Source organism: Ursus arctos, unplaced genomic scaffold (genome assembly GCF_023065955.2).
Source record: "Ursus arctos isolate Adak ecotype North America unplaced genomic scaffold, UrsArc2.0 scaffold_2, whole genome shotgun sequence".
NCBI classification, from domain to species: Eukaryota; Metazoa; Chordata; class Mammalia; order Carnivora; family Ursidae; genus Ursus; species Ursus arctos.
This window is the reverse complement of record NW_026622874.1, coordinates 64,096,058-64,108,238: the sequence shown is the minus strand read 5'-3', so window position 1 is coordinate 64,108,238 and position 12,181 is coordinate 64,096,058. Positions and strand designations below refer to the sequence as shown.

At 51.4% G+C, this 12,181-nt stretch overlaps 1 protein-coding gene across 1 annotated transcript; it reads left to right on the top strand.

Annotated features, from left to right (window-relative positions):
- The first annotated feature begins 3,484 nt into the window (after positions 1-3,484).
- On the top strand, positions 3,485-5,628 carry LOC130544304 (translation initiation factor IF-2-like). The gene is made up of 2 exons (XM_057315454.1): positions 3,485-3,646; positions 4,540-5,628. The coding sequence occupies exon 2, from the start codon at positions 4,564-4,566 to the stop codon at positions 5,215-5,217; it is 654 nt and encodes a 217-aa protein (XP_057171437.1). The 5' UTR covers positions 3,485-3,646; positions 4,540-4,563; the 3' UTR covers positions 5,218-5,628.
- The last annotated feature ends 6,553 nt before the right edge of the window (positions 5,629-12,181 follow it).

Here is a 12,181-nt window from a genome sequence, read left to right as displayed (position 1 = left end):
TTGTGTCTTTTTGATAAACAAGGGTTCTTCATTTTAATTATAATGTTCTCTAAAAAAGCAGTTGACACTGCCTGAGAAATCCTGCCTCTTGGTGCTTTGGGCGCACGTGCGGACTGCGAACGTTTGGGGAGCAAGTAGACGCCCAGTCGCGACAATATAACACGTGCACCCACCAGCAGCGACGTGAGCACTGTTCACTGAAGGGGTCTACACCCAAGTGAGTCGGCTTCGCAAACCCTTGGAATTATAGATGGCTTTTTCCTTTCTTTTTTTTTTAAATTTTATTCATTTTGAGACAGAGAACGCACAAGTGAGGGGGAGGGGCAAAGGCAGAGGGCGAAGCAGACTCCCCACTGAGCAGGCAGCCTGACGTGGGGCTCGATCCCGGGACCCCAGGATCATGACCTGAGCTGGAGGCAGACACTTAACCGACTGAGCCACCCAGGTGCCCCCATCAATCCTGTTTTTACATACTGAGGGAAGAATGGAACAATCTTATTTTATTATATTTTATTTTTAAAAGATTTTATTTATTTATTTGAGAGCAAGAGCAGGGGGCAGAGGGAGAAGCTGGCTCCCCACTAAGCAGGGAGCCTGATGCGGGCCTTGATCCCGGGACCCCAGGATCATGACCTGAGCCAAAGGTAGACACGCAATCAACTGAGTCACCCAGGCGCCCCATGCTTTTTCCTTTCTTTCTCTAGAACCAGAGAGAACCTCAGAAAATGGTGTGTTAAAAGAGCATTTCACCCACTGCACCCCGACACATCCCACTGTGTACGGGAGAGTATCAAACAAGGCCTGGGGTGGTGAAGACACATAGTCTCTGTCTGCAGTCTCCCTATTAGAATCTATTCTGACTAGAAGAGAGATTTCAACCATCAATTACTAAGGGAAATGTTTCTGTTGAAAGACTTGTTAGGCGTGCAGGGAACTGTGTGCCTGGAACGGAGGCAGGCAGGGCCGGTGTGAGCCGCTCACTGCTTTCATGCCACGTTCCTCCAATGGTCAAGACGGAGCCCATTGACCTCTCTTTGGGATCTGTAACAAGGAGGCAACCAAGAGAGTGAGTGGCTAAGCCGAGAAGGAAAAGGCCAACTGCTCTTTGGCTGATGGCTGGACAGGCACTGGGAAAGAGCCTTGCTGCCAAATCGAGGAGGCTCCGATGGGCCTAAGCTAGGGGCATTCTGTAAGTGGTTATGGATTAAATATAAACCATGCCACTTTTCAAGAAACATCCAGAATCCCAGCAATGCCAGCAATTTTATAACATTTTTTTAGATTCATTTTTTTGATTGTGGTAAATACATATCTAACATGGGATTTGCCATTTTAACCATTTCAAGTATACAGTTCAGTAGCAGTAAGTACCTTCACGTTGTTTGTTATACAATCATCACCATCTGTCTCCAGGACATTTTCAACTTCTCGAACTGAAACTCCATACCCATTGAACAGTAATGCCCGTTCCTGTCTTCCCACCAGCCCTGGCAACTCGACGTCCTGTTTCAATGAATTTGTCTATTTTAGGTAATTCATGTAAGTGGAATCATGCAATAAACTCACTTTATTTTACACAAATAATTCGTGCTTATATTCTCAGTGAAACAAAATCAAGTACTGAAATAGTGAGTCCAAATGTCCGGATGCAAATTTAGATGCCCAAGAAATGTTGGCTACCTTATTTTTCTGTAATCAAACCTAGTTTCTGTGTCCAGCCCTTTTTACATAGAGTATCAGCGACTCAATCTCTGTTAATGCAGGGACTCCCAGGTCATGTTCTCCAGAGCGGACTCTAATTTTCTAGAGGGCTCCCGATGTGTCAGATGCATGGTGCTTGGTTATCAATACTTTTTAAAAAAAATTTCCCTTAGCTATGGGAAGTCCTTAGGAATCATCAGATTTTTAAAAAGATTTTATTTATTTTATTTTATTTTTTAAAGTGGGCATTTCTTTGTCATCTAGTTTTATTTTATTTTTTTTAAGGATTTTATTTATTTAACAGAGAGAGAGCACAACCAGGGGTTGTGGCAGAGGCAGAGGGAGAAGCAGACTCCCCACTGAGCAGGGAGCCTCGTGTGGGACTCAATCCCAGGACCCTGAGATCTTAAAGGCAGACGCTCAACCAGCTGAGCCATCCAGGTACCCCTTATTTATTTGTTTTAGAGGGAAAGAAGAGCGCGTGCGAGCGAGAGAGAGAGAGAGAGAGAGAGGAGGCAGAGGGAGAAGGAGAGAAACTCAAGCAGACCCCATGCTGAGCGTAGAGCCTGATGTGGGGCTCAGTCTCACAACCCTGAGATCATGACCTGAGCCAAAATTAAGAGTCGGTCACTTCACTGACTGAGCCACCCAGGCACCCCCTGGTTATCAAAACTTTTTCAGGCTATGGGTTCCTTGGAGCCCAGCCACGCCCCCTCAGCCTTATCCTGAGGCTCCCCAGGCATGGTGCCCCTCCCCCTTTCCCTCCCTCTGCTTCCCCGCCTCTCTGGAGACACAGGGGACTTGGCTGGCCTCTCCAAGCCCATCACTTCTTCCTTGCTACTCAAGGGCATTCCTCGGTTCTGCAAGCCAGGCTGGGACTGGGATGAGCAGCAATCTTGAAGGAGGTCTTGGGCCCCCTGCCTGGGCACACCCCAGTGCCGGCCAAGAGCAAGAACATTCTCTTCTGTAATTACAATAACATTATTGCACCCACAGAGTTTGACACTGATATAATCTACTATTTTCTGATGCAGAGGCCACATTCAGTTTTCTCCAAAATGCCCTCTATGACTTTCAAAGAGAATCTAGGGTCCTACGAAGAAGGGTCACGTATCACAGCATTGCATTTGAGAGGAAAGGCAGAGGGGCCCAGGCAGCTCCGGCTCTTGGCACAGACAAAGGGGCCCTTCTACGTCCTTGGATCCCTTGAAAATCTCAGACAGACCTGGCCACCCGGAGTTCTGCTTCTTGCTGAATGTCTCTCCAGCACGCGTGGACTCCAGGCTGCATTCTGGAGTCTGCCTCTGCCTCATCTTGAAGCCCTTTGAGGGTTTGCGCCATTTTCAGAATCAATCCACAGTCTCTCTAGTTAAGCCCAGTCTTCCTTCTGCTCACCCCAGTAGGCAGGGGTTGGGGGTGAGCATGTCCAGCCTCCCGCTGAGAAGTGAAGCAGGGGTGTGTGTGTGCTTGTGTGGCTGTGCACCCGCGCCCTCTCAGCCCCTCAGAGGAACGTTCCCCCCCGCCCCCGGGGAACCCCTGGACCTGGGACCCCACCCTCCTATTGCTACGACAACGGCTTCTGTGAGGACACGGAGACTAAAGAATTGTGAGTGTGTGGTGGGCGGGGAGTGGACATGCTGGAGGCGTGATCACGTGAGCGATCACAGACTTGATCATGAAGAAGGAAGAGACTGTGTCCTTAGCTTCCATCCTCAGAGTAAGGGGGCAGCCTGGGACACGGGCGGGAGCAAGGCTGCTGACCCTGAAGTCCTGCCTGGCGTGAGCTGCTCCCTCCCGACGGACTTCTCTCCCTCAGGAGACCAAAGAAGCTTGGAGAGCCCCAGGGGCAGAAGAGCCCTCCTTTAACACCTTGGCCGTATCCCTGACGTCCCTGCACAGCTTCGCTGATGACCTGGGCTACCAAGGGAGCCAGGAGCTGACCAGTGTGAGTGACCCCCCCCACACCCTGCATCCCCCCTCCCCTGGGGTCCTGCACCCCCTGCTGGACCTCCATATGGGCAATTTTCCTCACTGACCTGCCCCAAGAGGTCCGGCAGCAACCTTCGCATCTTCTCCACATCCTTCCAATTCACATCTTCACGAAACATGGCTCAAATTTACTGCTTCCAGAATAAAATACCAGCATTAGTAGTGAGCACAGCTTACACTTACTGAGTACTTACCATATGCTGCTCTGTGAGGGTAGATGCCGTTATTATCCCTATTTTCCAGATAAAGAAACTGAGGCACAGGCAAGTGAAATAACTCTCCCAAGATGACATGAGTCGGAAGCAGAGATGCTGGGTGCCCAGCCGTATGTCTGACCCCAGACCCCCCCACAACTGCTCCCTGCTTGAGACCCCCTTCACACTGGTGCTCCTCGGCTTCTGGGCAGGGTCTCTCGTCGGAAGCGCAGCTGGTGTAGGGCCTTTGCTGTGTGTGGATTGGAGGGGTCTGTGTGTGCCCGCACTCACGGACAGTGCCTTGCTCGAGTTGGAAGTGCACAGTTGGCCGTGTTGACACGTACTCTGGAAACCACACAATCACAACAGGCACATCCGTCACCCCCGTAGGACCAGCCAGGACTGCAGAACAGATCCCTTAGAGGGCCAGGGTCTGCCTTCCGGAATGAGTCTGTATTTGACCCAAGTATTTGCATTCGGATCCTTAGAAAACAACTCCCTGTCGTCCGGGCGTTCAGCAACGGCATGAGCGCGGTGTGCAGGGGCTGGCTGGGGACTTCCCTGCGGTCCCCGGGGGAGGGGGGCAGGCTTTGCTGGCCCGGCGGCCCGAGCCTCCCCTCTGACCTCAGTCCTTCTCTGCCTCACTCCCCCTCAGACACGGAGTCCCGTGGGCCGCGGGATGGGTCAGTGGAGAGCACGCTTCATCCCTTGCTCTCGGATTCCCCAAGGAGGAAGAGCCGGGCCTCGCGTCGCAGAGGCAGAAGCGGAGCAAGGTCGCCGCGCGGCGCCCGAGGAAGGACGAGGGGAAGGAGGAGGAAGAGCAGGAGGAGGACGAGGCGGACAGCGCCCGTGCCCCCGGGCGGCCCCCGAGGCCGCGGCGGAAGCTGCCTGGGTCCTGGAGGGCGCGCCCGCTGGGGCAGGCGGAGCGCCCCAGCACCCGGGAAAGCAGCGCCGGCTCGCTCGCGTCCCGGGCCGCGTCTCCCCGCTGGAGCCTGGCCGGCTTCCGCCGCTATCTGTGCGGCTGCTGCGGCCTGCCGGGCTCCGGGCCCGACGAGCCGGCGGCGGCGGTGGGGGGCCCCCCAGTCGGACCGCTCGGCCGGCAGGCGCGCAGGCGCGGGGCTCCCGGGGGCGCGCCCAGGAGAGGCCCGGCCCGGAGCCGGGAGCACCCAGACCGCAATCCTTTGTAAATAAAGCCCAGTGTGTTTTTGAGGACGGCGGGTCCGAGCCCGACGAGGGCAGGTTTGTCTCCGGATTGACGGACTGGAGGACGGATGGGTTGATCTGGGGGGACACGCAGCCACTTTCTTCCTCCCCTCCCCGCGTGTGTCTCTGAACCCTTCTCACCCTTTCCAGCGGCGTCTGAATTTCCGTCCCCAGGGGGCGAGGCCTTGGGGCCCTGGGGGCCTGCAGCCGGGACACAGCGAAGGGCTGGGGCGGGGGTGGGGGGCGGGCGTTCTTCAGCCCCCCACCCCCTCCAGAGCTCTGCTCTCTGCCCGGGACTCTGAGCTCAAAGCGAAGCTTGTGGGCTCCTCGCTTAGCCAACGTAGGACGGGAACAAAAGCTGTTTGCCCGGGCGGCGGCGACCCAAGGCGCCTGGCCGCCTGCGTCCTCTGGAGGAAGGGGGTCTTCGAGGCTCCGCGCTGCCCCTGCGCCCGCGCTGCTGGGTGCGAGGGCGGCTCTGCGGGGGGCACTGGGGAACAGCCGTCCTGGCCGAGGCTCCGCTCAGGTTCCTGAGACCCGCGGCTCGGAGGGGAGGGCAGGGAGGTGGTAGGCCGGGCGGGGAAGAAGGCTGAGCGGGGCTGGGGCCGCGGCCCGGTCCACGGAGCCCTGCGGCAAGAGCCGCCCCACACGCTCGGTGGCGCCTTTGAGGCCTATTAATCACCGGGAGGCGCCCCGAGCTGTGAGCAAGCCACCTGAAGGGTCTGGGAGTGGGTGTGTGGCGGGTGGTGGGGCAGGGGTCCGCTCAGGGGCCAGACAGCGGCTCCTATAATTCCCTGAGATTCGTTCTGTTTCCCACGGTATGTTTAATGTTTGTAAATGCCCCTGCGTGCTTGAAGAGTGTATGGCCGCAACGTGCATAAACGTAAGAACACAAATACGGGAGAAATGACAGCTCTTCTCCAGCAGAACGGCCGCTAACACACACGGGGAGTGGACGGCGTTCGGGAAACCCGGCTCAAGGCAGGTGATGGCCGTGGCCCACCGCGATTGAGTGGAATTGTGGATGAAAATTTGAGGAGAAACAGGGTATTTGCATAGTCTCAAAGTCTCTCCCTCAAGGTATTTATTAATTACAGAGGTAAAATGATAACTTTACAGAGGGTTACCCGGCAGGCACGGCACCGTTTTAACCAAGCTGTCAAGGCCACCCGTACTAACGGGGAGATACGCGGACATCTCATCCCCTGCCACGATGTGCTATAAAGACGCACATGTGGTGGGCTCGGCTTGTTAAAATGCATGACGTTCGGCCACCTGGGTGGCTCAGGAGGTTGGCGTCTGCCTTCAACTCAGGTCATGATCCCAGGGTCCTGGATCGAGCCCCACATTGGCTCCCTGCTCAGCAAGGACTCTGCTTCTCCCTCTCCCTCTGTTGCTCCCCCTGGCTCATGCTCTCTCCCTCTCTCTCTCTCTCCCTGTCAAATAAATAAGTAAATAAAATCTTAAACAAATAAATACAATCTTTTAAAAACTGCATGGCCATATCCGCATGAGAGGACTTCAGACAAACCCAGATGGAGGGACATCGTCGGAAGGAATGCAGCAGTACTCTTCAGAAGGGCCGAGGCTCGGCGAACTTTGGAAGGACCGAGGAACTGTCACATGCGAACACACGACAGCCCCATACTCCAGATTGGATTCTCAAATAGAAAAAGGCCATTAGCGGACAAAGTGGCAACATTCAAATAACGTCCACAGTTGAACTAACATGATCACACCAGTGTTAGTTTGTTAACAGTACTCTGGTCGCCGGCGTTACACGAAATACTAACAGTGGAGGAAGCTGGGTGAAGAATAACGAGAGTGTACTGCTTTTGCAGATCCCCTGTAAGTCCAAGCTATTTCCAAATAAAACATTGGATAAGAGCTCAGGTTAAGAACTTACAGGAACGCTGGTCGGGCTGACATTACTATCACTCATGTGTCCTCCTTCTGAGACACAGCTTCCGACTTCTCATAGAGGTAACTGCTGTGATGGCTTTGGTGGTAATCGCTTCCTTGCATCATGGATTTCCTTCTAGACAGCCGTCCTTAAAAGTAAAGGTTAATTTTGGGGTGCCTGCGTGGCTTCGTTGGTTAAGTGACCGACTCCTGATTTTGGCTCAGGTCATGGGGCTCCCTGCTCAACGGAGAGCCTGCTTCTCCCTTTCCTTCTACGCCTGACCTGCTTGCTCGCTCTGTCTCATAAATAAATAAATAAATAAATAAATAAATAAATAAATAAAATCTTTTCAAAAAGTAAAGTTTAATTTTGCCCGTTTCAGGTTTTTATGTGAGGTCATACAGCATACTCTTTTGTTACCCCTCACCCTGTTTGCTTTCTTGTGTTTTTTTTAAATATTTTTTTATTATGTTATGTTAGTCACCATACAGTACATCCTTAGTTTTTGATGTCGTGTTCCATGATTCATTATTTGCGTCTTGTGTTTTTTATTTTATTAATTAAAAACTTTTATATTGGGGCCCCCGGGTGGCACAGCGGTTAAGCGTCTGCCTTCGGCTCAGGGTGTGATCCCGGCGTTGTGGGATCGAGCCCCACATCAGGCTCCTCCGCTATGAGCCTGCTTCTTCCTCTCCCACTCCCCCTGCTTGTGTTCCCTCTCTCGCTGGCTGTCTCTATCTAAAAAAATCTATAAGGAGGGTACCAGCGTAAGTGGGTCGGGGCCCCCCACTCCAGGACGACCTCATCACAATTAATTCCATCTGCAATGACCCTCTATCCAAATAAGGTCACCTTCTGAGGTCCTGGGGGTTAGGATTTGAACATAGACGTGTTTGAGGGACACAATCCAACACATAACACACTGTTACTTTATTTACCACCGAAAAGTTTTAAAATGCTGCCAACCGAACTCTGACTCAATTCCGGGACACCAAGAGTTATTTTATTTTTTTTTAAATCCTCCTTTCAGGGATGTTGAAATATGAAAAAATCTGTATTTTTTTAAGAGTTTATTTTTAAGGGACACCTGGGTGGCTCAGTCATTAAGCGTCTGCCTTTGGCTCAGGTCATGATCCCAGGGTCCTGCGATTGAGCCCCGTGTCTGGCTCCCTGCTCAGTGGGAAAGCCTGCTTCTCCCTCTCCCACTCCCCCCGCTGGTGTTCCCTCTCTCTCTGTGTCTCTCTCTGTCCAATAAATAAATAAAATCTTTTAATTAAAAAAAAAAAGTATTTTTAAGTAATCTCTGCACCCAACGTGGGGCTTAAACTCATGACCCCGAGATCAAGAGTTGTACGATCTACTTACTGAGGCACCCAGGTGCCCTGAAAAAAAAATCTGTATCTTAGAATTAATGCTATATCTTAGTCCCTATCGCTATTGTTTCTCTGCCTACAGCTATCAATTACAGAGAGGTGTGTTCAGATCTATGATTGAGGGTTTTTCCAATTCTCCTTGTAGTGCTCTCAACTTTTTTTTAAGACTTTATTTATTTATTTGAGAGGAAGAGAGAACACAATGGAGAGGAGCAGCAGGCAGGGGGAGAGGGAGAAGCAGACTTCCCGCTGAGCAGGGAGCCTGACACGGGGCTTGATCCCATGACCCTGAGATCATAACCTGAGCCGAAGGCAGATGCTTCACCAACTGAGCCACCCAGGCTCCTCTCAGTTTTTTTCTTTTTATGCATTGAGGCCATGTTATTAGGTGCATAAATACTTAGGATTACTATATTTTCCTGGTGAATGTTACCTCTTATCATTATGAATTAACCCTCTCTACCTCTTAGTACTGCTTTCTGCCTGGAATTCTGTCTGGCCTATTATTAATCTAGCTACCCTAGCTTTCTTCTGGCTTGTGTTTGCTGTTTATCTTTTCCCAGACTTGTACTTTCAATCTTTCTGTTTTCTTCTCTTCTACAAATGTCTTGTGGTCACCCCCAGCCCCATCCACAGGGAATTCAGAATGTTTCACTTAAAAGGGAGTGATTAAAACCAGCCCTTTCCCATGACACCAGCTTCTCCTGGAGTCTGGGCCGCATCCCTCCTTCCCTATTCTCTGCAGGCAGGGCTATGACCCAGGAGGTGGTGAGGGACAAAAGGCTGCTTGTCCCCACAGGGCAGGTGGCCTGGGAGTCACTCACCTTGGGCTCTATGAGGCTGGTTGCAGCCCCTGGAGTGTCCTGGCCTCTGCTCAGCCTCAAGAAGGGCTCAGTGCCCCCACCTCCTTCGGAGGAGGTCCCCAGTGGACCTGGGCCTCCTGGGCTTGGCCTTGGGTCCCCAGGCGATGGGCTGAGGGACCCAACACTGGGGTGTGCACAGGGCTGTCCTATGGGCTGCACCAAAGCCTCCACGTGCAGGATCTCTTGGCCTTGTAGTTAGGTTTTTATTTTATTGATCCAGCCCTACAATCTTCAGCCTTTAATTGAAGCATTTAGGCCATTTACATTTAATACAATTACTTACATATTAGGATTTAAATCTACCATATTATGTGCACTTCCTATTTGTTCTGTATCTTCTGTCTCATCTTAAATAAACTTTTTGTTGTGAACAATTTTAGATTTATAAAAAAACCCGTTACAGTGAAGAGGGTTCCTATATACCCCACACCCAGTTTCCCCATCAATAACACCCTACATGAGTACAGCGCACCTGTTACAGTGAATGAATCGCTACTGATACATCATTATTAACTAAAGTCCATACTTTATTCAGATTTCTTTAGTTTTTGGCTAGTATCTTTTTTCTGTTCCAGGCTCCCATCCCAGATGCTACGTTACATTTGATTGTCACGTCTCCTGACTGTGACGTTTCCTCAGACTTCCCTTGTTTCCGATGACCTTGACAGTTCTGAGGAGTACGCAGATGGGGTACGTGTGGTGTTTTTGTCATGATTAGATAGGAGTAATGAGTTTTGGGGGAGAAGAGAACAGAGGTAAAACGGTGTTTTTATCATCTTGAGTACATGTTGTCAACATGATTTGTTGTTGACCTTCGCTCCGGGGCTGAGGTCGTGTCCCCTCTCTGAAGTCACCCCTGCCCTGCCCCCTTTCCATACTTTGGAAGGGAGAGCTGTGCAGCCCACACTTGGCGGTGGCGGGGGGGGGGGAGGAATTATGCTCTACCTCCTTTAGGCAGAACAGTTACATAAGTTGACAAGTTGTTTGGAATTTTTCTGCACTCATTTGTCTTTTTTCACCCATGTTTTTCTTCACTTACTTATTTGTGTCCATAGATTCACAAGCATGTACTTTACCCTTCAGGTTATAATTCTGTGCCCTTTGTTTGTTGGTCACATTGCTCCAGCTTTGGCCGTTGGGAGGCCAGGGGCTCCTGTGTCCCTCTGTCACGTCCCCGTCATTGTGGATCGCTCACTCCCTACGGGTGGCTCCCAGCTCACCTTGCACATCTCCCGTCCTGGCATCAGCCGTTCCCCCGAGGAGCCCTGGCTGCCTTCACGGGAGAATGCTGTCAGAGACCAAGGCCTGGGTACCAGGTGTGCCTGATGTCACCAAGTGTCATGTCTCCTCAGCCCCCTCTCCCGCGAGCAAGGACACAGACGTGTGCTAACTCACACATCTCCGAGTATTTCTATCTATATCTGTATTAAGCTCCACTTCTAATCCATCATGACCTGGGTCATTGTAGCCTCATCCCCTCACTGGTCCATAGACTCCCGCTGCCACAGTGAGAACCGGCGCTTGCCCTGGGGACCCACAATTACTTAGTTGTTCAATTCTAGCACCGTGTATAGTGGTATCAGGATTGTTAACAATACATCCATGGGACACGTACCAACCAGAGCACAGAGCGAGGTTTCCTTTGCCTTTACTGACTGCGCTCATTTCCAAGTTACCTGGGTCCGCATCTACCCTGCCCTTCCCGTTGAATGGATTTCATACATTTATAAGATAGTTAGATCCTCTGGTTACATTCTTCATCCCGTCCTGGGGTCCCCTGACCTCCTAGATGACATGTTTCCAGTTTGCATGGCCTAGGGTTTCTGTCACTGGAAAGTTCTATGGGTTTTGGCAAATGCACGGTGTCATGTGTCCACCTGGGCAGGATCATGCATGATAGCTTCCCCATCCTGAAAAACCTCCTGGACCTCTTGACATGGTACTTCTTTCCTTGTCTTGCTTTTGAGTCCTCACTTTGTTTTCTCCCTCTCGTCGTTTGGCAGGTACACCTTGTGCTTCTGTTTGCTGGTGAGGAAACATCCATCCTGGGGGCGCCTCGGCGGCTTGATTGCTGAAGCATCTGCCTTCGACTCAGATCATGCTCTCGGAGTCCTGGGATCCAGCCCTGCATCGGGCTCCCTGCTCAGCGGGGAGTTTGCTTCCCACCTCCCCATGCTCTATCTCTCGCTCTCTCTCAAGTAATAAGTAAAATCTTTTTTTTTTTTTTAAGATTTTATTCATTTATTTGACAGAGAGACAGCCAGCGAGAGAGGGAACACAAGCAGGGGGAGTGGGAGAGGGAGAAGCAGGCTCCCAGCGGAGCATGGAGCCTGATGTGGGGCTCGATCCCAGGACCTGGGATCATGCCCTGAGCCGAAGGCAGACGCTTAACGACTGAGCCACCCAGGCACCCCAATAAGTAAAATCTTAGAAAAAAAAAAAAGAAAAAGAAAAGAAAACATCCATCCTTGGGTTCCCAGTGGTTACCGTGAATTGGCACTTGGCAGTGGAGGCCATGGTGCACACCCCCAGCCCCTGCCGTCTGGCTCCTGAGCTCCCCTGTCACGAATCTTCACGGAGGAGATATTATTGTTTTTGTTTTATGGACTAATGTTCCTTTAGATTTACACACGTGTTTTCCAGTTTTGTGGCTCGTCAGTCTGTCCTCTTTTTCTTTTTATCATGATGGAAGATCACCCCGCACGTGAGTTGGCTGGCGGTGGTCTCAGTTTGGGTTTGTCAGAAAACGTCTTTGTCTTACCTTCGCTTTGGAAAGGTTCTTGCACTGGGCGTTGGAGTGCAGACGGGCAGGCAACTTGCTGAAGCTCAGAGATGTGGAGCTCCACCCCTGCTCCTGGTGTTACAACATCTCTTTGCGTTTGCCTTTTCGCAGGGTGCAAGTTATTGCAAAGTGTTGGGCTTCCTGAATCTGTGAATTGTGGGTTTTCATCAGTTCTA

Excerpts from the sequence above, each read along its gene's own strand:
- LOC130544304 (XM_057315454.1), top strand. The coding sequence starts at position 4,564 with ATGGGTCAGTGGAGAGCACGCTTCATCCCTTGCTCTCGGATTCCCCAA.